General features: G+C 52.8%; 1 protein-coding gene across 2 annotated transcripts in view; it reads left to right on the top strand.

Annotated features, from left to right (window-relative positions):
• The window catches only part of MAEA (macrophage erythroblast attacher, E3 ubiquitin ligase), a 35,590-nt gene extending 16,221 nt beyond the window's left edge, over window positions 1–19,369 (top strand). Inside the window, exons 2-10 of one of the 2 annotated variants that reach the window (XM_055326045.1) lie at window positions 4,264–4,450; window positions 6,364–6,563; window positions 9,975–10,097; window positions 10,747–10,860; window positions 13,725–13,801; window positions 14,654–14,762; window positions 17,410–17,543; window positions 18,062–18,257; window positions 18,620–19,369. In XM_055326045.1, coding sequence (XP_055182020.1) covers window positions 4,264–4,450; window positions 6,364–6,563; window positions 9,975–10,097; window positions 10,747–10,860; window positions 13,725–13,801; window positions 14,654–14,762; window positions 17,410–17,543; window positions 18,062–18,257; window positions 18,620–18,715 — 1,236 coding nt within the window. In that variant the 3' untranslated portion in view covers window positions 18,716–19,369. The remainder of the gene's footprint in view (window positions 1–4,263; window positions 4,451–6,363; window positions 6,564–9,974; window positions 10,098–10,746; window positions 10,861–13,724; window positions 13,802–14,653; window positions 14,763–17,409; window positions 17,544–18,061; window positions 18,258–18,619) is intronic. The other variant, XM_055326046.1, reaches the window with a different exon arrangement.
• Window positions 19,370–23,544: the final 4,175 nt, after the last annotated feature.

Here is a 23,544-nt window from a genome sequence, read left to right on the forward strand (position 1 = left end):
CAGTGTGGTCTGCTTCTGGTGGGGCCTCTTCTGGGCTGCTGAAGGCCATCTTCTCCTGTGTCACACATGGTGAAAATAGTGAACAGTCCTTTTTAAAGGGTGCTGACCCCAGGCATGAGGGCTGCACAACCCACTCACTTCCCAAGGTCCTATCTCCATATACCACCCCATATATAAATTATGGAGGGGAGGGACACATTCAGTCTTGCACCATTAAACCACTCCCCTCTTCCCCAAACCCTGGCTATTGCTCTTCTGTGTTGTTTCTGATAGTTTGGCTTCTCTCAGTATCCCATATGAGAGAATCATACAGGTTAGTCTTTTTGTGACGGGCTATTCACTTTGCATAGCGTCCTACAGGTTCATCCATGTTGCAGCATATGGTAGGATTTCCTTCTCTGTAAGGCTGAATAATGTTCCACTGGGTGTATACACCACATTTTGGTAATCTGTCCATCCGTCTGTCCATCCATCCGTCCATCCACTAATCCATACATCTGTCCATCCTTTCATCCATCTATCCATCCATCTGTCCATCTAAAGTCTGTCCATGAATCTGACCATTCATTCACTTGTCCCTCTGTCCCTCCATCCATCCTCCCATCTGTCCATCCATCTGTCCATGAACACATGGGTGTTTCCACGTCTCAGCTGCTGTGCACAATGCTGTTATGACCATTGGGACCCTGCCGTCAGTTCTGGGAACGTACCCAGGCATGGAATGGCTGGGCCATGTGGTCATCCTATGCTTTGTTTTTGAGGACTGGCCATGCTATTTTCCACGGCAGCTGAACCCACCCCCCACAGTGCTCAGGGGTTCAGTTTTCCCATATCCTCACCAAGGCTCACTGGTGTCTGCTCCTTGGAGAGCAGCTATCCCATGTGGGGGTGAGGTGGGGTCTGCTGGTGCTACTGACTGCATTTCCCTGATACTTGGTGCTGCTCAGCACTGCCTTCCTTGCTCCCCCCCCCCCCCCATGCGGGTCAGCCACCATGTATCTTCTTGGGAGAAGTGGCTGCTCAGGTCGTCTGCCCACTGTGAGTTGGGGTCAGTCCATCTGTGTCTTTGCTTTGGAGGTGGAGCCTTCCACCTGCCACTCTGCCATGGTGCTCTCCCCTTCCTGGGCAGCCATCTCTGTTAGTTGCTTCATTTGCTTCGCTCAAGTCTACGTTTGATGTAATCCCATTGGTCTACTTTTAGTTTTGTTGTCTGTGCATATAAGAGTATAGTTCTAATATTTGCCTCTTATTTTGGAATTCTTTCAAAATCTTTTAGACGTAGAATCACCTTATCCACATTTCTCAGGCTGTGGATTGGTTTTTTCCTATAGTTTGACTATATTTTTACTGGTTTCTTTCCTCACCGCTCTTTGTTGTGTCTTGTTATTTCCTCTCATTGGTCTTGTTATATGTGTCTCACTGAGGACTCTGTGATTTTCCTTCTAGAAAAGGGTTGTGGGTACTAACCATGGTTCAGAGTCTTCAGTATTTCTGAAATTCCTTTCCTTCATTTGGAAGGAAGCTGTGAAGGAGCTGTTGGTGACTGAGCAGCAGGGTCAGTTGGGGAAAGGCAGGGAGGCCGAGACCCCAGGCTGGTGCCCTGTAGTCAGAGGCTGAAGAGCTTTCCAGGGCCAGCTGCCTGGTGCCCCGTGATGGTCCGAAGATGGCAGAGGAGGCTGCTTAGTGCTCCCAGGACATAGATTCTGGGAGGTGCTGGCAGGGAGGGGAGGTGCTGTGGACCAGACCAATGGGGGGCATGGGACAGGTGCAGGTGCAGGCAGTAGGTGAGGTTCTGAGAGCTCAGTCCTATGGAGCCTGTGACCAGGTGTGGAGCTGGAGCACTGAGGGCAGGTAGTGAGTCCTCTGTGGCAGGAGTGGCCACAGAAAGCGCCTGACAGCCATTTGGAGGTCAGACTCAGCAGTGTAGGCTGGGGGACTGACTCAGGTGTGGGGGAAGATGCAGGCCACATGGTGGAAGAGCTTGGTGGGGCTCATGGCCCCTAGCAGTGCATCTCAGAAGGGGAGGAAATCCTGAGTTGACTTCTTTCATCAAAAGATAAAGTAATTGGGAAGCCTGGGTGGCTCAGCGGTTGAGCGTTTGCCTTCAGTCCCACGTTGGGCTTCCTGCATGGAGCCTGCTTCTCCCTCTGCCTAGGTCTCTGCCTCTCTCTGTGTGTCTCATGAATAAATAAATAAAATCTTTTTTTTAAAAAAAGAGAAAATAATTGATTTTGTAACCTTACAATATCAACCATGGACTGAAGGTGAATGCTAGAGCATTTCCTGCTTCCTTTTTGGGTAAAAGTTAAAAATGGAGATCCTAAGCCTGTAGTGCTTGCTTTGGAGTCTCCTTTTACATCCCCTTTGGCTCTATGGGATGGGCCTCAGGCTAGGTGTCATCTGCGAAAGGCAGGACGCTGAGACCTGCCACTCTGGTGAGTCCCGTGCTATTGACCACACCAGAGACCTGTTGGTCCTTAGGAACATGGCTGTGTCCAGCATGTGTCATGGTGCTCATGTGCTTCTCACCTGGCTTTTCAGCTGTGGAGAGCCAGAGATGTGCCGTACTGTCTCCTGCTGAATGCTCTATGTGGCATTTAACTATGTTATGGTGTTCATTGAATGTAATTTTAACATCTGAATCTGAAAATAAGACTTTGAAGCTTTTGTTATCATGCATCATGGAATTTGTTTCAGTTCACTTCTTAGTAATTCTTTTTATTGTGTTGTATGAAAGTGTCAGCCAGGTCAGATTGGAAACACATGCCCATCCTTGCAGACAGTTTGCAGGGCCCCTGAATTAGGTGGGAGATCTGAAAATAACCCAAGATTCTGAAAGGGAGGATGCACACATCAGCATCCCACCAATGCCCGGCCTCTACTGATAGCTTCTCCCCTCTTGTCCAGGAGGAGTGTCCTAAATGCACACACCTAGGTCTGCATGCTGTGCTGTGTTATGAGATATGTTTACCAAAACTAAGGCTCTTTCCCAAAATTGGGCAGGGTGCCTGTTCCTTTGGACAGGGAGGATGGGGTGGGTGTCTGTGTCTGGTCATCTCCTCGAAGTTTCATTCTGATCCTCGCACCAAGAGTGGAAGACTCTTGAGGGCCTGTGAAGCCAGGACAGGCCTGGTTAGGTGATAGACCTCAGATGCAGGTGACATTGTATTGGTGTTGTGGGTGCCACTCCATGTTAAGGACAGCCCTTTTGCTTCCTCTTGTCTCAGAGACTCTCCTGTCTTGCTTATGCTAGACCATGGCTACCATGAAAGGCTGTTAGACTCAGCTGCTCGGGATGAGCCCTGCCCACGTTGCAGTACATGGCTTGTCTTATGGCATTCTGCCTCATGAGCTGGTAAGACCCAAGGTGTGGACAGGAATGTTTACCCGCTGCCACCTGTACCCCGGGGAGCTTGAAGAGGGAGTGGCAGCTGGTGCAAGTTCAGTACTGGCCTGGCCAGGTCTTGGAGACAAGACCTGCTGCAGTGGCCCCTCCTTGGCCAGGGCCGGGCTCTTCTGGTTTGTGCTGTCCCCTTGGTGTCTCTGCTCCTGGGAATCCCATGCTCCTCCTTACTGCACGTGGTGCCCGGCACTTGTCACTGGCAGTGCCCCTTGGGAGTGGGTCCTTCCCCATCACTGGGTACCACTCTAGAGGAAGTGTTGGCCTAGTGTGGTTTGTAGCAGAGCAAGACTTCCACAGTGACCTGCTGGTCACCAGGGTGGCCATGCTGTGTGAGCAGCATTTGAGGAGCAGGGTTGGGAGGAGTGTCAGCAATCATTGTCTCTGGAAGGACAGAAGGGCCACAGCGACATGTCATCCCTTCATGGGTCTTTTATCTGTGACGTATTCTGTAGGGAAAGGTGGTTTTTGTGACTGGGGGCAAAGGAGCATGGTTTGAGAGGAGTTAAGTACGCCCTTGTAGCTTCCTGCCGGTGCTGATGCCCTGACTTATTTGTGCGTCCTCAGCGCCCCTGGGACTACTCTGATTTTGGTCATTTCCTTAACTGTTATTCTGGATGAACTTTGGGATTATTCTGTCAGTGTGCCCTTTGGAAAGAATGGAGCTGTATCAGCTCTGGATTTGGGGACAGTTTGCACCTTTCTGTTAGCGTCCTCTTCTGTAACACGAAGGACCCTCCATCACACAGGCCTTCTATGGGCCTTAGTCAGGCTTTTGAGTGTTGGGAGCCAAGGACTTCTGCTTGACCAGATGCTGTGAAGGGGTCTGGTCATCCCACACACCAGTGACCTTTCTTCTCCAGGTGCCCTACGAGACCCTGAATAAACGCTTTCGGGCTGCTCAGAAGAACATTGACCGAGAGACAAGCCACGTCACCATGGTGGTAGCCGAGCTGGAGAAGACTTTGAGCAGCTGCCCAGCCGTGGACTCCGTAGTCAGCCTCTTGGACGGCGTGGTGGAGAAGCTCAGCGTCCTCAAGAGGAAGGCCAGTATTGCTTCTGGACCGTTCTGCCTGCCTGCCTCCACACGGGCTGTCACATGGCTTCACAGGCCCAGCCTTACTGTGTGCCCAGGCCATCCCGAAGAGAGGGTGTCTTCTGCAGGAGCTGGGGGCAACCCTGAGTGTGTGGGAGAGGCGACCCCTCCTGGCTGGCTGTGCTCTGCAGCCTCTGTGAGGCTGGCAGGCTGGCTTCCTGTTCCTGCAGGCCTGGCTTCAGGGGGTTCCACACGCAGATGGGAGGCAAATGAGTTGTTATTTTTAGAATTTCACCTCAGAACTTCATGGAGAGTTTTTCATTTCTGGGAGAGGTAGGTAGAGTGCAGTACTGTGCCTCTGAACAACCCAAAGAATGCCACAAGGTATTTTAAAACATCTTACTGAATGTATCAAAGGGCTTGTGAAACACAAAGCTTATCATCAGAACCCAAGGGCAGGGGCCAGGAGGAGAGAAGCCCCCCCCCCGCCTCTGCCCCCACCTGGCTGCCCGTGGGGCTGCACTGGGCCCCATGACTGGGGCCAGCCAAGGTGGGGAGGCTAGGGTGGGCAGTGGGGCCCGGTAGAACTGCCTGTCAGGTAAGGGCAAGCCAAGACCCCTCCTCTTCAACATAGTGTCCGTGGCTCTGGCTGGTGGTGCCTCCAGGCACCAGGCACACGAAACGTATGTCTCAGGTGGAGGACACCATCAGAGCATCACGTTGGTGATGTAGGGTCACCAGGTTCAAAGGATGCCACAGCTGAGGTGTAGCAGAAACGACACACACCACACAGAGTTCAGATACCACCCTCTACTGCATCTAAAGATTAAATAGTTGAGAATATTTACAGGGAACAGAAAGCATGAAGTAGGACTGAGAGTTTAAAATAAACCAAATAAAACTCAAAGTATAAATAACTGAAAATGAAAAACTCAAATGTTGCCTTATAACAGACTTTTTAGCATTTAATAATCAGAGCTAAAGAGAGAATTTGTGAGCTGGAAGGTAGGTGTGAAGAGATTATCTAGAATACAGCAGAGAGTGCTAAAAAGACAGAGATACCTAAGAGAGTGGGAAGCCTCAGAGACCAGAGCAGATACTGTGACCTAAGTCAGGGGGGATGGCACAGGAGCAAGAGTCCCCAGATTTTCAGAACTGATGGAAGTCACCAGTTCAGAGTCCTAAATAGGATAAATAAATCTACCTAGGATTTCACATCACTAAACTGAAAAGAGAGAAAAATCTTGAAAACGCTGGAGTAAGAAAACCAGTTCCAAAAGAGCAGCAGGTACCCTGGCAGCAAGTGGAAGGTAGAGGGGAGTGGCATTTGCTTGAGGATGATACGGGCCGGCCAGAGTGCTGGGTGTGTGCTGTGCATTGGCCCCTCCAGCCAGGCATGACATCCACACCGCAGTGAAGGAAATTATGAATCTGGCTCCTTGTGGTGCTGGCCACACGTCAAGTAGTGGAGAGCCAGCTGCTATCCGGGACAGTGCTGACACAACGTTTCTACAGAGCCATGTTCATTTTGAACAAACTTGACTTTGAGGGAGAAAGTAATATAAAAGATGGAAAGTTGCAAATAATAACAGATTGTTTAATTAACTAGGAAGCCATAACAAATTTAAAATCATACGTATATGGTAGCATAGCCCCAGACTACATAAAGAAGTACCATCCCTGAAGAGAAGGTGCAAGTGCACAGAGCGGTAGGTGTGAGGTAACAACAGGTGTAGCCAAACCTGGGTGGCGCTGGGGTGGGGGTGGGGTGGGAGGACAGCGCTCCCATTTGCTTCTGTCACCGAGTGCGGGAACATCCCATCCTTTTCCCCTGATTTTTCCTTGCCTCCTGTTGGTGAGTGTTCCAGGTCGGGGCAGCCTGGTCACTGTCCCATCCTGAGCAGTCTCTGCTATGTGTCTCAGGCAGTGGAGTCCATCCAGGCGGAGGATGAGAGTGCCAAGCTGTGCAAGCGCAGGATTGAGCACCTCAAAGAGCATAGCAGCGACCAGCCCGCAGCAGCCAGCATGTGGAAGAGGAAGCGCATGGATCGCATGATGGTGGAGCACCTGCTGCGCTGTGGCTACTACAACACAGCCGTGAAGCTAGCCCGCCAGAGCGGCATCGAGGTGGGCATGCACTCGGGGCCTCTTGTCACCTCCCCAGGGCTGGGCCGTCCTGGAATGTGCCAGTTCGCTGTGAGCTGTGCAAGCTAGCCCTTTGGAGAGCAGCTCTTGGGATCGGGTAGAAAGGCCTAAACCCTTCTTGCAAAGGTGATCCAGATCTAGTGGTTGAACTAAGGCGACGACTCGGGGTGCTTCTCATTCGGCAACATGTTATTATGAGGAAGAATGCGGAAGGGAACTTTTCCCATTCTATATATACCAGGTGTGTTCCTGTGATTGTTTTTACTGGTGTGAGATCTTTTTTCCAGGGTGGGGTGTGTTTTCCATCTGTCTGTCTTTAGTGGTACCTATGATACAGGTGTAGGAATGGACAATGCTCTGGCCTTCAGTGCACGTGCAAGCCAGGCAGCTTGGAGCTTCAGAAAGAAGGCTGCTTGGCAGTGGCAAAGGCATCCTGGCATGGGGTAGAGGTCACCCAGTGCTCTCATTCCCTGTACCAGGGCTTCACAGACCCATGTGCACCTTTCTCTAGCCTTCAGGCTGGTTTAGCTGGGAGCTGCCTCTCTGCTGTTGGGTAGTGTCTGCCTCCCCAACCCTGGTCTCCACCCTGTACCCAGAGATCCCTCACCCTGTCTTCCTTCCCTATCTAGCACGACCAGCTTGTACCTGATTGACCAGCTCTCTTGACCTTGTGTATGACTGGCACAGCCTGTTCATCTGCATTAGTCATTTGGGTGCTCACAGATACCCCATCCCTTTTTTCCCCCGCTACTGTGAGGCTGTGGCCAAATGTTCCTAGCTTGGAGGAATGTGTGCTTTGAGGGGGAGAGAGGCATGAGGTCAAACAGGATTGTTTACAGGGGTGCATAGGGTAGAGGGGCAGGAGGGCTAGTGATTTTCAGAAACTTGGTTGGGGTGGGTTTGCAGAGATGAGAGGAAGCTCCCAGGACAGACCTGGGAGCTGCTGTATACTAGGATGGGGGTCTGAGCACCTGCAGAACTCATAGAGTGGGGCTTCCCCTTGACTGAGATGGGTGCAGGGTAGGGAGGGGAGGGGTTGAGTTCAATAGGCTCACTCTGGTTGCTCTGTGAAGAACAGAGTATGGGGGCATGGGTAACTCAGGAGGCTGTCCTGTGTGATTCAAGGTAATGGGGTGGTCACACCTCAGATATCCTGTAAAGGGGGCACTGTGAGATTTCCTTGTGGAACCTCCAGCTTCAAAGTATGTATAGAAATTAAGGTTGCTTCTAGAAGCAAGCAGAAGAGGAACCTCACGCCCTTGGGGGTGGGGTGAGGGCTTCTGACAGGATGTGGTGCTGTCACCAATGAAGAGGCTGATATATCAGGTTCATTAACATTTAAAACTTCTGTTTGTCAAAAGATGCCATGAAGAGAGAGTGCATGGGGTCAGCCCAGATGGGGGTTGTGTGGCCCACCACTCGGAGCCTTGGTCTTGGTGGACAAGCATATCCCTGCTGGCATCTCTGGCCCTTCTGCATTAGAAATCACAGTGCTGGAATCTCACGTGGGGTGGACACCTGGTAGTCTGGCATCATTTCCAGCTGTGGTGTGTGTGAGCCATGTTGTCCCACCTCCGGTCATCTGGTTTAACACCCCAAGGTCTATGAATACCCGAGAAACATCAGCAGGAGAAAGATGTCAGAGGCCAGACCCTGAGGCCTTACAGACCAAGGACCCGCAGGTGGGCCCTGAGGCACAGGCAGAAGAGCAAAACTGAAAACTAGAGATGGGAAATAAGGAGAGAAAGATGACCCTCATATAGGAGACCTAGCGTTTCCCTGTGGGAAGGTTCTAGAAAAGAGAAAATGCCAGAGAGATGGTTCACAAGAACAGCTGACCTCTGAGATGATGTAGGGCCAGGGTGCTGGCTGCGGTGCCCAGCACTCCCTGTCAGGTCCCGTGTCAGGAGGGTAAAGTATGGGGGTGGGAAGGGCCAAGGAATGCAGGGTCAGGCCTGCCCCTGTCCGACCTGGCTGCCCCGACAGGCTGGCAGTCAGGATGTGGGGCCAGCAGAGCCTCGTGGGGTCTCCGGCCATGTGAGTTTGGGGATCTGTCTGGGAACCCTTGTGTGACCCACCCCAGACTGCCCATTGTTGAGCTGTGGTACAGTGTGCCGACCAGACACCTCACAGCCCTTGCCTTCTGTTCAGGGGCTCTCCTGCCCTTGACCAGCTATTACTTATCCATGGCAAGACACCGAGCAGTAACTTTGCTGGCCCTTGGTTGCCACATAATGGCATTCTGATTAGTATTTTTTTCTTGTTCACTTTGCTATGAATGTCTAGTTTTAACTGTGGCATTGTTAGCCATAATGTACTTCTTGCCATGTAAACAGAAAAGTTTCTGGCTTTCACCATGGTTACTTTTATACTTGAAACCTCGTGTCTTATGCTGTACTCACCAGAAGGACTGTGTTCCTTCTCCAGACACTGCTTCTGGAAGAAGCAGGACACGGCTGTGGCTGCGTAGACACGCAAGCCCTGTAGTGAGCTGGCCCCTAACTCAGTTGGCCCCAGGCAGACCTTTGGTGGAGGCATTGTGGCAAGAAAGCTGCCATGTGCTGTGCTTCCCCATGCTGAGGTGCTCGGCGTGAGGCCTGAGAGTCACTGGAACATACCTGAAGAGAATTCAAGGGAATTTTTTGTGTTGGATGTTCCCCCTCCTTTCTCTGAGAAACTGAGCTTAAGTAACCATGTTTGCTCTAGTCATTCCAGATGGGAGAGAAATTTATCCTTTGAAATTTGTTTTCTTCAAATTGCTCCCCCTCCTGCAATGCAAGCATGGCCCTCTCTTCCCCGCCTCTGTGGCAAGGAGGTTGTGCTCTGACCCTTTGTTGGGGATTTAAGGCCCTGGGCACCCTGTGGATGTTGTGACCCTGGGTCCCTGCTCTGCTTGGATCTTCCAGAGCTCAGCAAATGTGACTCCATAGGCAGCAGAGAAAGGGAGAGAGTAAACAGGGAGGCAGAGACAGCCCTACCCATCTACCCTTGCTGCTCCTCACAAATCTCATTCATGTACATCTTTGGAGGGAACAAAACAGTGAGGGTATGGGTTGCTGGGGTTCCCAGGTTTATCGTGAAGGGTGAAATGGATTCAGGCCTCTGCTTGGGGCCCCTAAGGGTCTGGGTTGGGGCTTTGGTTTGGGATAGTCTTCCACCTGTGCTGGGGATACTGTATCCTACCTAATGCAGTGCAGGCCCTGGCCAGTGTGCAGACATCCACCCGCTATGGGCCTGCCCCTTGTCCCAGGGCCCCTCAACCTGGAGGAGCAGCTAGAGGAACTGCCCAGGTGGGGTGTGCTGGAGGGGGGCATCCAGGAGTGCAGGGAGGGGGGAGCCCGGGAGGGTCCGGGCGTCCAGTGCTCTGAGCGCACACTGCTTCCTTCCCCTAAGGACTTGGTGAACATCGAGATGTTCCTGACGGCCAAAGAAGTGGAGGAGTCCCTGGAGAGGCGTGAGACTGCCACCTGCCTGGCCTGGTGCCACGACAACAAGTCCCGTCTGCGCAAGATGAAGGTGTGCAGGCTCGCAGGGCGGGGCGGGGCAGGGGCGGGGCCGGCACCTGCCCGGAACCCACGCGCCTGTACCTGTGAGTTTGGAGTTCTGTGCTTTGGGGCCAGAGGGTGGGGTTGTTGGGTTTGGTGTGGGTTCAGAATTTTTGTTTTGGTTGCGGTGTTTGGGTTTTAGGTAAAATCCCTGAAAAGTGCACCCCCTTTTGCATTATGGTTTGGCCATGTGTTCTGAGCATGAGGTTCTGAAGGAGCGAGGTGCCAACTGCCTGCGTGTGCTCAGCTTGTTAGCTGCTGCTGGGTCTGTCCCGCCCCCAGTCCCTTGGTCACTGATAGAGGAAGCCCCCCTCCAGAAGCCTTGTCCATCGGGCAGAGTTCTAGGCTGGGATACTCTCCAATATAGCTGTTCTTGAGACCCACAAGCAGCTTCACGGATTGACACTTAATCATAAATTATAGAATCTAAACATGCTTATTGATAGGTGTTGTCACCATGGGGCTTGCAGAAATGTTTAACTTCAATTAACCTTCCCCTGCCTCCGTTAGAAAAACTGTTTGTTTTCTGTTTTCTAAACCGAGCACCTTTAACCTCTCCCCGGTTGAGCTTGTCATGTGCACATAGTCACCAGCCAAGGGTGACGCTCTCTGCCACTCAGGGCCGCCAAAGCGAGCACGACGTGAAGACGGGACGGAAAAGTAGAGTGGCCAGTGGCTCCCCTAAAGAGAGTGAGGATCTTGGTATGGAAACCATAAAAGGAAAGCCAGAATTGGTATGTAACACTCACCCTGCTCTCCTGCTGCAGCCCCCACAGCTGTGCCGCACAGTGGGAACCCCGTCACAAGGAAAGTAGGCTTTCCATCCTGACAGGTAGTTTCTGCAAGCCCTGGTACCTCCAGACAACACTGCTGCTTGGCAAGGGCACCGCCACACAGGCCGGGTCCAGGCGGGGCCTTGCAGCTGCTGTGGGAGTGGGGTGGGCAGGCGGCCAAATCCATGGATAGCAGATTCCTGTTACCTGGCCATTTAACTGGAGAGAGCATAGCTATCTCAGAGTGTTTGGGAAGACAAGCTAATGACACAAAAACGTGCTTGTTAGAAAATATCAGCTGAGCAGGGTAGGGCACCAGAGTGCCCATACAGCATGCATATGTGTGTGTACACATGGGAGCTCACACATGCAGGCCCGGGCGGGGGGGAGACAGGAGTTTGACAACAATGGATCCTTCACAGCAGTCATGAGATTCTAGGCAAGAAAAGAAACTTTGAGACCCATGTGTCCTGTGGTTAGAAAATACTTCTAAGACCACAGGTGTGCTGAGTGAATATCTGTTGCGTCAAGTCCCATCTCCAGAGCTTATGGACAGTTGAAACAACAGTGTATGTGCTGCGTGTCAGGAAAGCCGGATGGGTCACAAATGTGCAAGCGCCAGGCCTTTCGCAGGTAGCACATGAAGAATGTATTCAGCCCTCAGTGCTTGGCATGATCACCTGGAGTCATGGTATTTTACGTTTGAGTCTAAGTACCTAAGTTTAGTACATACGTACTTGCTTGTTAGTGAACTGTTTGGAAGGTGACCTGCTAGAACAGAGCTGTTAAGATATTAGAACATGTTTAAACACGTCAGTTGTGTAAAGCTGTAGCATGTCGTTTACTATGACCTTGTCCATCTAGAATGTCCACCTGGCGGCTCCCTCCTGGTGTCCCCTGAGTGCAGAAGCGGCAATCATCAGCTGCCCTGGGGAGGCAGGGCATCTCCCCACTGGTCTCTGCCTCATGGCCTCTTGGTCTGGCCTTGAAAGGGAACTCATCACTGGGGCTGGGGCCTCCTTTCTGTCTGCTGGTCTGTGGCATGCCTGCCACTCAGCACGTGGCATCTCCTCCATCCACTTGGGTGTCAGGACAGACTGCTGCTTTGGTGCAAAGGGCAGGGGAGGAGGGGCCAGGCCAGGAAAACATGCCTTGCTCTGAGGACCTGTGGTGTGGACGTTTTGGGCACCAGCTGGGGTGCTCTCTGCACCTTCACCTCTTACAGCCTGGTAGGCTCCAAGGTAGGTCACGTCAGCCAGTGCGCCACCCTCGTGTCCATGGAACAGGGCAGGGGCTTGGTAGAGGGCACAGTCCCGCAGTCTGGCTGCAGTGCTTCATGGGAATGCCAGTGTGCACGCACGGAGGCTTGGGTAGGAAATTCCACTATTGGCACATGAGTGTAAGAGTTAGATGTTTGGGGTCTGACCAATGGACTTGCTGTGTAGAATATCTGTCCACGTCATCTTGTGACTCAGATACTGTGGAAGGCAGGATGGCCAATGAGTGGAAAACGCAGAGATTTTTCTCTTGTTCTATTAATTCTACATATTCTGTTTCTGATTGTAAACACTGAGTGTTTTCTGAAACCATGTTGGAGACATTATAGTTTAAATTACCATCTTTGTAAGATCCAACTTTTCGTCTTAAGTTACAAGAGTTCACTTTGCCTGCCTTCCCATCCCCAGCCACAAGAGTTTGAACTCAGATTAGACGTTGCTAGGATAGCAGAGTTAGCATCCATACAAATGACCCCACTGGTGGCACTCTGTTAGCGTCTCCTCAGAACCCCGTGTGAAGTTGTTGGACGGATGCCTATCAGACACGGGGCCACCTGGCATAGCAGTGCCTCCTCCTAGCAGCTGCTATCCCAGACTTGTCATACCCCAGTGCCCTCCTCAGACCCTGGGGCTTCCACTTTCTGCTCTGACCAACTCTCCAGCTCTGTGTGCCTCCTGTCCTACCCACTCTTGCCAGGGTCTTTGAACTGTCAGGCTCTTCCTCTGCCCCGAATATTCCCCCCAGGTGTCCCACTACGGACGGTCCCCACCTCACCCTCCCCCCAAGAGTCCTCACCCAGTCCCTGCTCAGGGACCTGGGTTCCCTCACCTGCTCCACTCCCGTTGCTCCTGCTCACACTCCTCTGTGAGGAACCACTTTCCCGCCTCTCCTCCCACTGGGTGTCAGGCCCCAGGTCGGAGCTAGCCTCCATCTCCCAGAGCAGGTGGAGGTGGGATGCCTCACGGAATTCTGAGGCCAACGGAGGCAAGGTCCTTCTGGCTGAAGTTGCCAAATACAGTTAAAGGAAGGGTCTGAGTGCGTGCCCACGTGCTTTTACGACTTCATAACAGTGAAACAAACAATCCAGAGAGCTGCTTTGTCCTCATGAAGGGAAGGAGACTTGTCTTCATGGGGTCACTTGCTTCACCTGGGAAGTCGTGTCCCACGCCCCCCTGAACTGCTGACAGCCTGCAGCATCCTCATGGTGATGCGTGGCTGCTGCTTACCCTCGGGTGAAGCCTGGCTGCCCACCCATGCCCGTGCCTGCCTGTCCCGCCATTCCCAAGCCTAGCCCATGGGTTTCACTCAGGGCCATCGGCCCCCGGGTGCAGCACTGCTTCTGCTGTGCTTGGAAGGCTGAGCCCGCGTGCATCACAGCCAGGAAAGTTGACGGTGGGCTGAGATGACAGTTTTATTATCAGACCCATTTCCCTGGTGGCTCTAAGCTTCCTTGGCGGGGTGTGCAGTGTCCAGCTGGTCTGGTGGGGTCAGCCTGTGGGCATGGCTCTGGTGACTCTCCCCAAGCCTTGTCTTGTCTTTACCCCCAGAGCTGCCTGGAGTTCAGCCTAAGGATTCAGGAGTTCATTGAACTCATCCGGCAGAACAAGAGACTAGACGCCGTGAGGTACGTAGAGAGGGGCACACAGTTCTTACCAGGGAGCAGACTGCCTCCTTGACTTTGATGGGACAGGCCTCATAGGCTCTGGGGGATGAAGCATGGAGTGTCCAGCAGGTCTGCCCTGAATTGGCTGGGCCCTGCCTGTGAGGAGCAGGGTGCTGACGCCTGGCACCCAGGCTCCATTCTATCCAGTACACTCAGCCTTTCAGCCTTTCTGTTGGCACGAGGCTGATGGAGCATGTGGGCTCAGGACCATGGTTCTACTGCTATATCCACCTGCCCAGGGGTGGGGGCAGCTCCAAGTACACATGATGTGGTGTTTAGAGCGTGGGCAGAGGGAGCCTTTAGGGAGGAAGCTGGTCTGCAGGCATGGGAGCGTGGGGTTCCCTGAGTGCAGGCAGCACGGGAAGGCCCAGCCCCGTGAAGACTGCTCCTTTGGGGGAGGGGGTTGGCTCTGTCTCTGGAAATTGGATGGGGAGTCATTGCAGAACTGGGAGAGCTGGACTGTCTCTGGGTTCTCTGGGACTGTGCGGGGAAGGGGGGGGCGTTTTGATAATTCGTGCCATGGGGTGTGGGTTCATGTACACCAGGGTCACTTGTAAAGGCTTGGACAGGTGCCCTTTTCAGTTGGGTCAATGCCTCTGGGTGTTTTCTGAATGGGATTCTGTGCTGCGTGCCTTGAGCCAAGTCCCCGTCTCTGTTCCTTTGAGGAAGGGGGTCCTGCTGAGCTGAGGTCCTGACAGACCCTGGCCCAGGTCACAGAGGTGGGGCTCATTTGGCACTGAGGCTTTGGCATATGCTGAGCACAGATTCTTAAAGGTAAAAAAGCAAACTCAAACGACCCAAAATGTTTTCTAGACATGCAAGAAAGCACTTCAGTCAGGCTGAGGGGAGCCAGCTGGACGAGGTCCGCCAGGTCATGGGCATGCTGGCCTTTCCACCAGACACGCACATCTCCCCGTACAAGGTAACCTGTGCCTGTGGGCCCTCGGGGCTGGGGAGGACCTGGTCTGTGGTTGTGCTCCTGCTTGGGGCGTGACACACACTGTACTGGGCTTTGGCCCTGGCATTTCCGCTTTGCCAGTAAGAAGTTTGGATCAGAACAACGCACGAGAGGCTGCAGCCTTGAGTGCCTCACCTTTTGCCCTCACCTTTCTCTCCCACTGCCAGTGTCCTTCCTGACCTCTGCCATCTCTTCCAGGGCTTGTTCTCCCCTGCTCCCCTTGGCCTTGTGGGTCCATGCAGGGGTCTGGGCGGGACGTCATCATGCAGCATCACTGGCCAGCCCACTCGGCTTTGCTGGGCAGGGTGTCTGGCTTCTTGAAACCAGGTGACGGCTGGAAACCTTTGGAAACCTAGGGCAGCCCTCACAATCTCTCATCTGCCTTTGGGATCCTTCCCTTGTCTTGAAAGATGTCCTGTGTTCTGAGCTGAAGAGCTCAGGTTCCTGGAGAACCTAGAAATTGGGATAGCCTTCCCTCATTCCTTCTGGCTCCTCCCGCTTGGGGGTCCTTGGCCATCAGCCCTTGGTCATGCCCACACTGGTGTCCTTAGAAAGCCTCACTTGGCCACACCCATGGTGTTCTTTCTGGGGTGGCTTTCTCGTGGTTTGCAACACAAGACGGGAAGTTTCCAAATCGTCAAGTCCTGCTTTGTTTAGATGAGCAGCTCCATCCCTACGTTATTTTTCTGTTCCCATGTTTTACTGTAAATGTGTCCAGAGAAGCCAGGCACGCCTTTAGTACTTGGCCTAGGGACAGTGTCAGTCCTGTTTCTGGTGTGCTCGTGCATTAATGCTGCCTTCCCCATGACTCCTGCACGATGCCACCCTGCTCTGCAGGCTGGGGCTCCTCCCGCTGCATGGGCTCTGTTTAGCCACACCCCCACGCTCTCCCAGCTGTGGCCACACCTACAGGTCCACCCTTGGTTTTCTGTTTTCGTGTGTCTGGGGTGCTATGACAATCCCAGACTCACAGGCTGCTTTCTCACTATTTGGAGTCAGGAAGCCCAAGATCAAGGCCTTGGCAGGGTTGGAAGAAGCCCTCTTCCTCCTCTGTTTTTACAAGGAAACTAGTTCCCGAAGACCCCACCCTTGCCACCCCATGTGCCTGTAGGTCCTCACCTGACCCCATCCATAGTGAGAGATGCTCAGCCATGATGTGGCTGTCCTGGAGGAGGAGTGAAAGAAACCGCCTTCTCTGTGGGCTGAACCGGGCTTGTTCCCTGAGCCTTGATGGTAGGCTCTGCCCAAGGCCCACCTGCCCCCTGTGGTTTTGTGGGCATCAGCACCTGCACCTCACCAGCAGCTGAGCTCCTGATGGCTGGAACACTTGGCCACAGGCCTTCTGCGAGGCATCTGGAAGCTTTTCCACCCCCATGGGACTCACATAGTTCTTTGGTGTCAGGAATGTCCTGTAATAAATCCTCGGGTCATGGAGATTCTGCAGGAATGAACCTGAACTTGGTTTAACTGACAGCGTCTACACTTTCTCCTCTGTGCTCTGGAGAAGGTTTGTGAGAAGTGCAGAAAGGGCCTGCCCTAGAGAGTGAGATGCCCACTCGGTGCATCTGTAGAGCATGGGCCAGTCCTCACCAGATATGCCTCATGATGGCATGCTGCTCTCCACTGCCTAAGGACCGGACAGCTGACCCCCTGGGAGGCACTGTGGCAGCGTGGAAGAGAAGCCACGGCTGCCATCAAGGCTGTTGGCGTAGGCACCGCCCACAGCCACACAGCCTCTTCACTATGGACACGGACAGCCAGGGTGCACACAGAGGGGAGGGCCCAGGAAGGGAGCCCGGGACACTGCAGGAATGTGCTGATGCAGTGCCATGTCATGCCATGCCATGCTGAGGGGACAGAGCCCTTGCCCTCAGCCCCTTGTGGCAGGAAGTCACAGGTGTGTCTGCCTGGGTCACATGACAAGCAGGACGAAGTGCTCTGGTCAGGGAGAGGTGGCCGCACCGGAGTCCCAAGGCCAAGGGTCGCAGGGGGGTGGGGTGTGTGGAGCCCTGGAATGTGCGCTGAGTCCTTTGTGGCTTTGCTTTGACAAAAATAACACTAAAGACCTGTTTTTGTAATGTTGGAGTTAAGCGTGATGTCTGCCCTAAGCCCTGTGGTGCTCCCTTGACCCCGCACCTCCTCCCCTCCAGCCTGTGTTGACTTTGCATCTGGGAAGCTTTGGGACACACAATGACCAGGCTCAAGTCCTGTCCCGAGGTTCTCCAGCCTCCAGGCAGGGGTGGTTCTGGCCCAGCAAGTTACTTTCTGGAGTGAGACTGTTCCCCCGAAGCCTCGGTGCTTTGACCCATCCTGAGCCATCCTTCTGCCCACTGAGTCCCCCTCTTGCCAGGAGGCCACCGGACCCCCACCCTTTAGCATCTGTGTCTGTGCAGGACACATCAGCGGTCCGTTAAGCAGACTTGGGAGTCCAGGCTGTGGGCACCTCGCATTGTTCACCGGTGGGCGCCTGTCAGTTCGGGGGGCTGTGGTTTCTGTTGCCTTTCACCTGCATGGAAACAGTTTGTTGTTTGCTTTTGATGGGGACAGCAGTGTGCTTCCCTGAACCGTCCCCCTGAGTGTCCCCAACATGCTTCTGCCCTGTCTCTTCCAGGACCTGCTGGACCCGGCCCGGTGGCGGATGCTCATCCAACAGTTCCGATATGACAACTACCGGCTGCACCAGCTGGGGAACAACTCTGTGTTCACCCTCACACTGCAGGCTGGCCTCTCGGCGATAAAGACACCGTATCCTTCTGGCGGCCAGGGGCTCCCATGTGCCCTTTCCAACCTAAGGCCCCATCTGGGGTAGCCGGGATGGTTCACAAGGCTGTAGAGACCTTTGCACCCTGCACACTGAGGCTTCACTCCCCACACACTGCTGGGCACATTGCATGATGACCACAAGGCCAGTGTTGGCTTCCTTTCTGGCAGCTGGGACTGGGCGCCATTGGGAACAGTTTCCCAGGGTGATTCCTGAGAATTTGCTCCAACTTCTGTTGGTCTGTGCCCCAGCTGTCTCCGGCCAGGTGTCTCCTCTTATTTCCAGATGCGTGTGGTGGCACCACAGCAGCTCCCCTGCCATCAGAGCTGAGGGGTTCTGACCACAGCTCCCAACGGTCCCCCCTGAGTGTGACACCTGGGCCCCTGGGGACCCTGGGCTGTCTGCTTTAGTGGCCATCTGCATGATGGGACCCGCCCTGAGGGGCACAGGGCAGCAGGGGTGCCTCCCACCACCGCACGACCCTTCCTTGACCTGAATGCAGACAGTGCTACAAGGAGGATGGCAGCTCCAAGAGCCCTGACTGCCCCGTCTGCAGCCGCTCCCTGAACAAGCTGGCACAGCCCCTGCCCATGGCCCACTGTGCCAATTCCCGCCTGGTCTGCAAGATCTCGGGTGACGTGATGAATGAGAACAACCCGCCCATGATGCTGCCCAACGGCTACGTCTACGGCTACAACGTGAGGAGCCACAGGGGCCACATGGGGGAAGGCCAGGGTGGGACAGGGGCAAGAGGTGTGGTCTGGGAATGTGGGGGGAGGCATGAGGGGATGCCTGTCAGTCCTAACAGTGTGCACCAGGTATCTGCAGGGTGTGGGGTGTGGGGCACGGTTGCTGGGCATGGGTGTGGGCTCCAGGTTTGGGCCTGAGGGGCAGGTCTTGGCCCTGGGTACGGAGGGCCCAGACCTGTGCTGCCCCTGGAGAGTGGGGGCGGTGGGGACCAGGAGGTGGCATGCACGAGGGAAGCCGAGCCCCCCACCCCCCACAGCGGTGGGTGGGTGGCTGCGTGCCCTCATGCCCCCTTCCCCCACATTGTGTTCAGTCTCTGCTGTCCATCCGCCAAGATGACAAAGTCGTTTGCCCGAGGACCAAAGAAGTGTTCCACTTCTCCCAAGCCGAGAAGGTGTACATCATGTAGGCTGGGCCGCCCCGCGTGCCCCTGCCTGCCTGCGTTTCTGTTTCTTGCGACCAAAGATCAGTGAGCGACGATGGGTACTCCAAGGAAGGGAGGGTCGGGTCCGTACGCCCGTGCTAGGGGACAGCCATGCCGCTGCTAGGACTCTGAAGCGCGTGAGCTACTGGATGCCTTCCCCTTTCAGAGAGACCTTCCCGCCGCCTAGGGAGCTTCGGCCGCTTGGGAAACAGGAGTCGGTGATTTCCCGCGCCCCCGACCCCGCCTCCGCCCGCCCTGGTGGCCGTCCTCAGCTGGGCCCATGGGGCTGCACCTGTGCCGCCGCCAGGCGGGCTTAGGGTGTGCTAGGTTCAATGTCACGTCATTCGTGCCGCCTTATTTCCTGCTTGAGAATGTATTCACGTGGAAATCCACTGGACCGAGTTCTGCAGAGGCCTTGCCGACGGCTCCGTAACTGTAGAGCGAATGCTGTTCGTTACAGAAACTAGTAGTTCAGTCCAAGTAACCACCGATGACTTTTCAAATCCAATGAACCATTGTAGTTTACACAAAACCATACCGTAGAGGTTTGTATTTAGCGCTTATTTTTGCATGTTGATGTTGATTAGCTAATAAACTGTAAATGTAAAACCTGTTAATAAAAGGGTTTTCTATTTCTTATGTCTGTGTGAGGTGGAAGCTGCTGTGCATTCTAACACCCTCTCTGTGTCTGCTCACCCCAGGCCCCTTTAGTCCTGCCCCAGGAGCCCCTGGCAGGGTGGGTCCTGGGGCTCCCCGTAGCAGCCCCTGCAGCTCTGCTGTGATAACAGTTGCACCCATGTGTGCCTCATCCCAGAGCCCTGCTCCAGCAGTACTCTGCTTCAGGGGATGCGAGGGTGGCTGGGCCTGCTGAGTGGGCTCTCCCCTGACTCGCCAGTGCATATTGGCCTCGTGATGCTACTGAGTGCCTGGTACATGTGCACGTACGTGGCTAAGGGTAGCAGCCTCTTCCACACAGAGCCCCTGCTCAGAGCACAGGTTAGGTGCAGGGAGGCAGGGGCTCCTTCCCACCATGCCCTCCACTGTGTGCCCCTGCCCCCCTGGCCTCACTCTGACCACCACCTGTGCCACTTCCCCTTTTCCTGCTTCACAAAGCCATGAGGATACCCTGCCTGTGTGCACATGCGTGTAGCCCACACCACTCCTGCCCTCAGGTCCCTCCTGGTCCACTGTGGTGGCCACGTCATGGTGAAAGCTGCTCACCTCTGGGGCAGCCACAGGGTGACTGGAACTTAGTGATTGGTTACAGCCACGCTGGGGATGGATGTCTGGGCTGTTCGCAGATGAAGCCACCACGCACAGGCTCACATGTTCTGAGCGGAGCTGCTGGGTATCTTAAGTAGACGGGTGGCCAGGCACCTGTACGCCCATGCCTACTCGCCTCAGCCGCATCTCCACCTGCTGTGCCTCCTCGGCACTTGGCCCTGGGTGCCTTAGATTCGAGACATCTTGTTGGCTCCCTGTGTGTTTTCACTGACGTAGCAATTGCACCTATTGTAACACCGGCTCTCACTAAACAGTGTGATGAGCTTCGGTAAACGCGTACCAGGTGTAGGCACCACGCCCAGGTATATAGCACCCCCAGGCCCCAGGAGGCTGTACCTATGATCGTCACTGGGACTTTGCACAGATTAGTTTTGGCTTCCTATGTATTGAAACAGACCATGTGCTTCCCAGTGCCTAACTTGGTTCAGCAGATGCCTGAGGGGCATCCACATGGCCACGTGTGTCAGTGGTCCTCCTGTGTCTCTGAGGAGTAATCCACTTGACATGCACCACAGTGTGTCCATTCTCTCTGTGGACGTTTGGTTTGTGTCCAGTTTCTAGTTACTACAAATCAAGCTGCTATGAATGTTGCTGGCATAGTTGTTTGTGGACATTATTTTCCATTCTCTGCAGTAAATGTGTGGAAGTAACTGAGTCTGGAGTAATAACTGAGTCACGCGGCTGCTGCACATTTATTTAACTTTCAATTGCCAAGGTTTCTCCCACAATGCTGGGGACGGTGTACATGCCTGTCAGCAGTGTGTGACTGCTCCAGTCGGTTCACATCTTGCCAGCATTTGGTGGTCATTCTTCATCCTGGCTGCTCAGGTGGGTATGCCCTGGCACCTCCCCATGGGCTTACCTGGCATTTCCTTGATGGCTAAGAACACTGAGCCCCTTCCCATGTGCTGATTGGTTAGTTGTGTGTCTCTTCAAGTCTTCTGCCCATTTTTTGTTTGGATGACTTTTTTATTTGTAGGAATGCAGTACATATTTGGGACATAGATCCTTTGATACGTGTATTTGCACTTTATTGCCTGTTACTTGACCAGCAAAGGTTTTAATTTTAGTAAAGTTCACTCTTAACGGTTCATGACTTTTTGTGTTCTGAGAAATATTTACCCATTCCAAGGTCCCAGTGATACTGTCTTCTAGAAGATTCGGTTTTAGCTTTTGTTTAGGTTTGTAACCCACTGCACTGAATTTCTATGTGCGGTGTGAGGAAGAGGCTGAGGACCACTTCCTCCCACGTGTTCATCCTGTTGTTCCAAATCATTTGTTGAAGGTTTTTTTGTCTCTGTCAAATAATGCTACCCCCCTGGCTGTATTCCTCTGGGTCCATTCTGGAAGCTCTCCTCTGCATAACGGCCCTAGGATTGTCCTCAGCCAGCACCCTAGTATCTTGGTCACTGCAGCTGTAAAGTACGGTACAAATGAATCCCTTTTGTTCTACATATTTTCTGCTTTTTCAAAATTGTTTTGACTGCTTGCATTTCCACGTAAGTTTTGGAATCAGCTTGTAAAAGTACCCAAAAAAAGTCTGCTGAGATTTTAATTGGAATTGCATTGAATCTAGATCAACCTGGGGATCGTCTTTTCAGGTTGCCATAACGACCCCACACACTGGGTGCTTGAACAAAAGAAAAGCCTTTTCTCCCAGTTCTGGAAGCCCAACGTCGGATCCGGTTGCCCGCCTCTTTCTGGCTCGTGGACAGCCTTCTCGCCTTCTTGCCTTCTTCCTGTGCACTCCCATGGCCTTGACCCTGCCTACTATGAGGATGCCAGTCGTGTTGGATGAGGACCCATCTCATGACTTCATGTGACCTTGGTCACCTCCAAATAGAGTCCACATGGGGGGTCAGGGCTTCCACGTGAGTTTGGGTGAGGGCAACAGTTAAGTCCGCCACAGGGACTTAAAAATTGCAGCTACATTGAGGCCACCAGCCAGTGAATACGGTGTCCTCTATATCCAGACCTCACCTGCATCAGGGTTCTGGGTGCATTTTGTTTATCCTAAGTCATCTCATCGTTTCCCTGCTTTGTTCAGTGTGGTGACATAGACATGTGATTGATCCTCTATATTGATCTTGTATTCTGTGACCTTTCTAAGCTCATTTGTTCTGGTAGCTTTTTGCTGTGTTATAAAGCATTTTCTGTGTACACGGTTGTAACATCTGCAAATAAAGACCATTTGCCTGTCCCTCTCTAATCTCCATGCCTCTCGTTCCATTTTCTCCCCTTATTGTGGGGGTAAAGCCTCCAGCACAGTATGAATGGAGCCCTGGTCTGGTTCCAACCTTGGGGAGGAAGTATCCTCTCTCACCATGAAGGACCCTGTCTGCTATAGGTTATCTTAGGTGCAGTTATCAGGTTGAGGGAGTTCACTCCTCGTTCCTGAGTTACCATCATGAGGGCATGTTGAATTTTGTCAAATGCTAATTTCTTCATCTAATGAAATTAGCATAAGGCTCCTCTTTGTTCTGATAAGGGTGACACCGACAATTGCACAATTATTCTTGAGTGGTTGAACAGGCCTCCTGAGCGCATGGTGTTGGTCTTGTGTAGAGCATGCTGGATTGGACTTGCTGGCACTTTGTTGGGCAGGTTGTCCACAATGTACTCTATTAGTTTTTTAATGTCTGTAGGATCTGTAGTGATGTTCCCTCTCATTCCTGATATTGCTGGTTTGTTTCTTCTTTTCCCTTGATACCTACCTAGACGCTTATCAATTTCATGGATCATTTCAAAGAACCAACTTTTGGTCCTTGATTGATTTTTCCCTATTGTTTGCCTGTCTTCTGTGTAATTCATTTCTGTTCTTTATTGTTTTCTTCCTCCTGCTCATTTTTGGGCTTAATTGTTCTTTTTCTAGCTTCTTTTTTTTTAAATATATATATATATTTTTAATTTTTATTTATTTATGATAGTCACAGAGAGAGAGAGAGAGAGAGAGAGAGAGAGAGGCAGAGACACAGGCAGAGGGAGAAGCAGGCTCCATGCACCGGGAGCCTGACGTGGGATTCGATCCCGGGTCTCCAGGATCGCGCCCTGGGCCAAAGGGAGGCGCTAAACCGCTGTGCCACCCAGGGATCCCTTTTTCTAGCTTCTTAAAGGGAAGATTAGATTATTGCTTTGGGGCTTTTCCTTTCTAATATAAACATTCCATACATTTTAATGTTGTTTTCATTTTCATGCTGTTCGAAATATTTTATAATTTCCATTGTGATTTTTTTCCTTTGACCCACAGATTACAGAAGCCTATTAGCTATACTTGGAGACTTTCCAGATATTTTCCTGTTATTAAATTCTAATTTAATTCTGTTGGAAAATCTACTCCATTTGGTTTCAATAGTTTTAAGTTATAGACTTGTTTTATGTCTGCCTTGGTGAGTGTTCTGTGTGCACTTCAAAAGCACATCTGCCTGCTGTCAGGGCACGACCTGCAGGTGCAAGCCAGGTCCAGTTCATGATGGACAGCTAGTCTCTTCTACCGACTGATCTCCTCCTTTTTAATTCTTGAAGTTTACAGG

This window comes from Nyctereutes procyonoides, unplaced genomic scaffold (assembly GCF_905146905.1).
Source record: "Nyctereutes procyonoides isolate TBG_1078 unplaced genomic scaffold, NYPRO_anot_genome, whole genome shotgun sequence".
In the NCBI taxonomy this organism is placed as follows: Eukaryota; Metazoa; Chordata; class Mammalia; order Carnivora; family Canidae; genus Nyctereutes; species Nyctereutes procyonoides.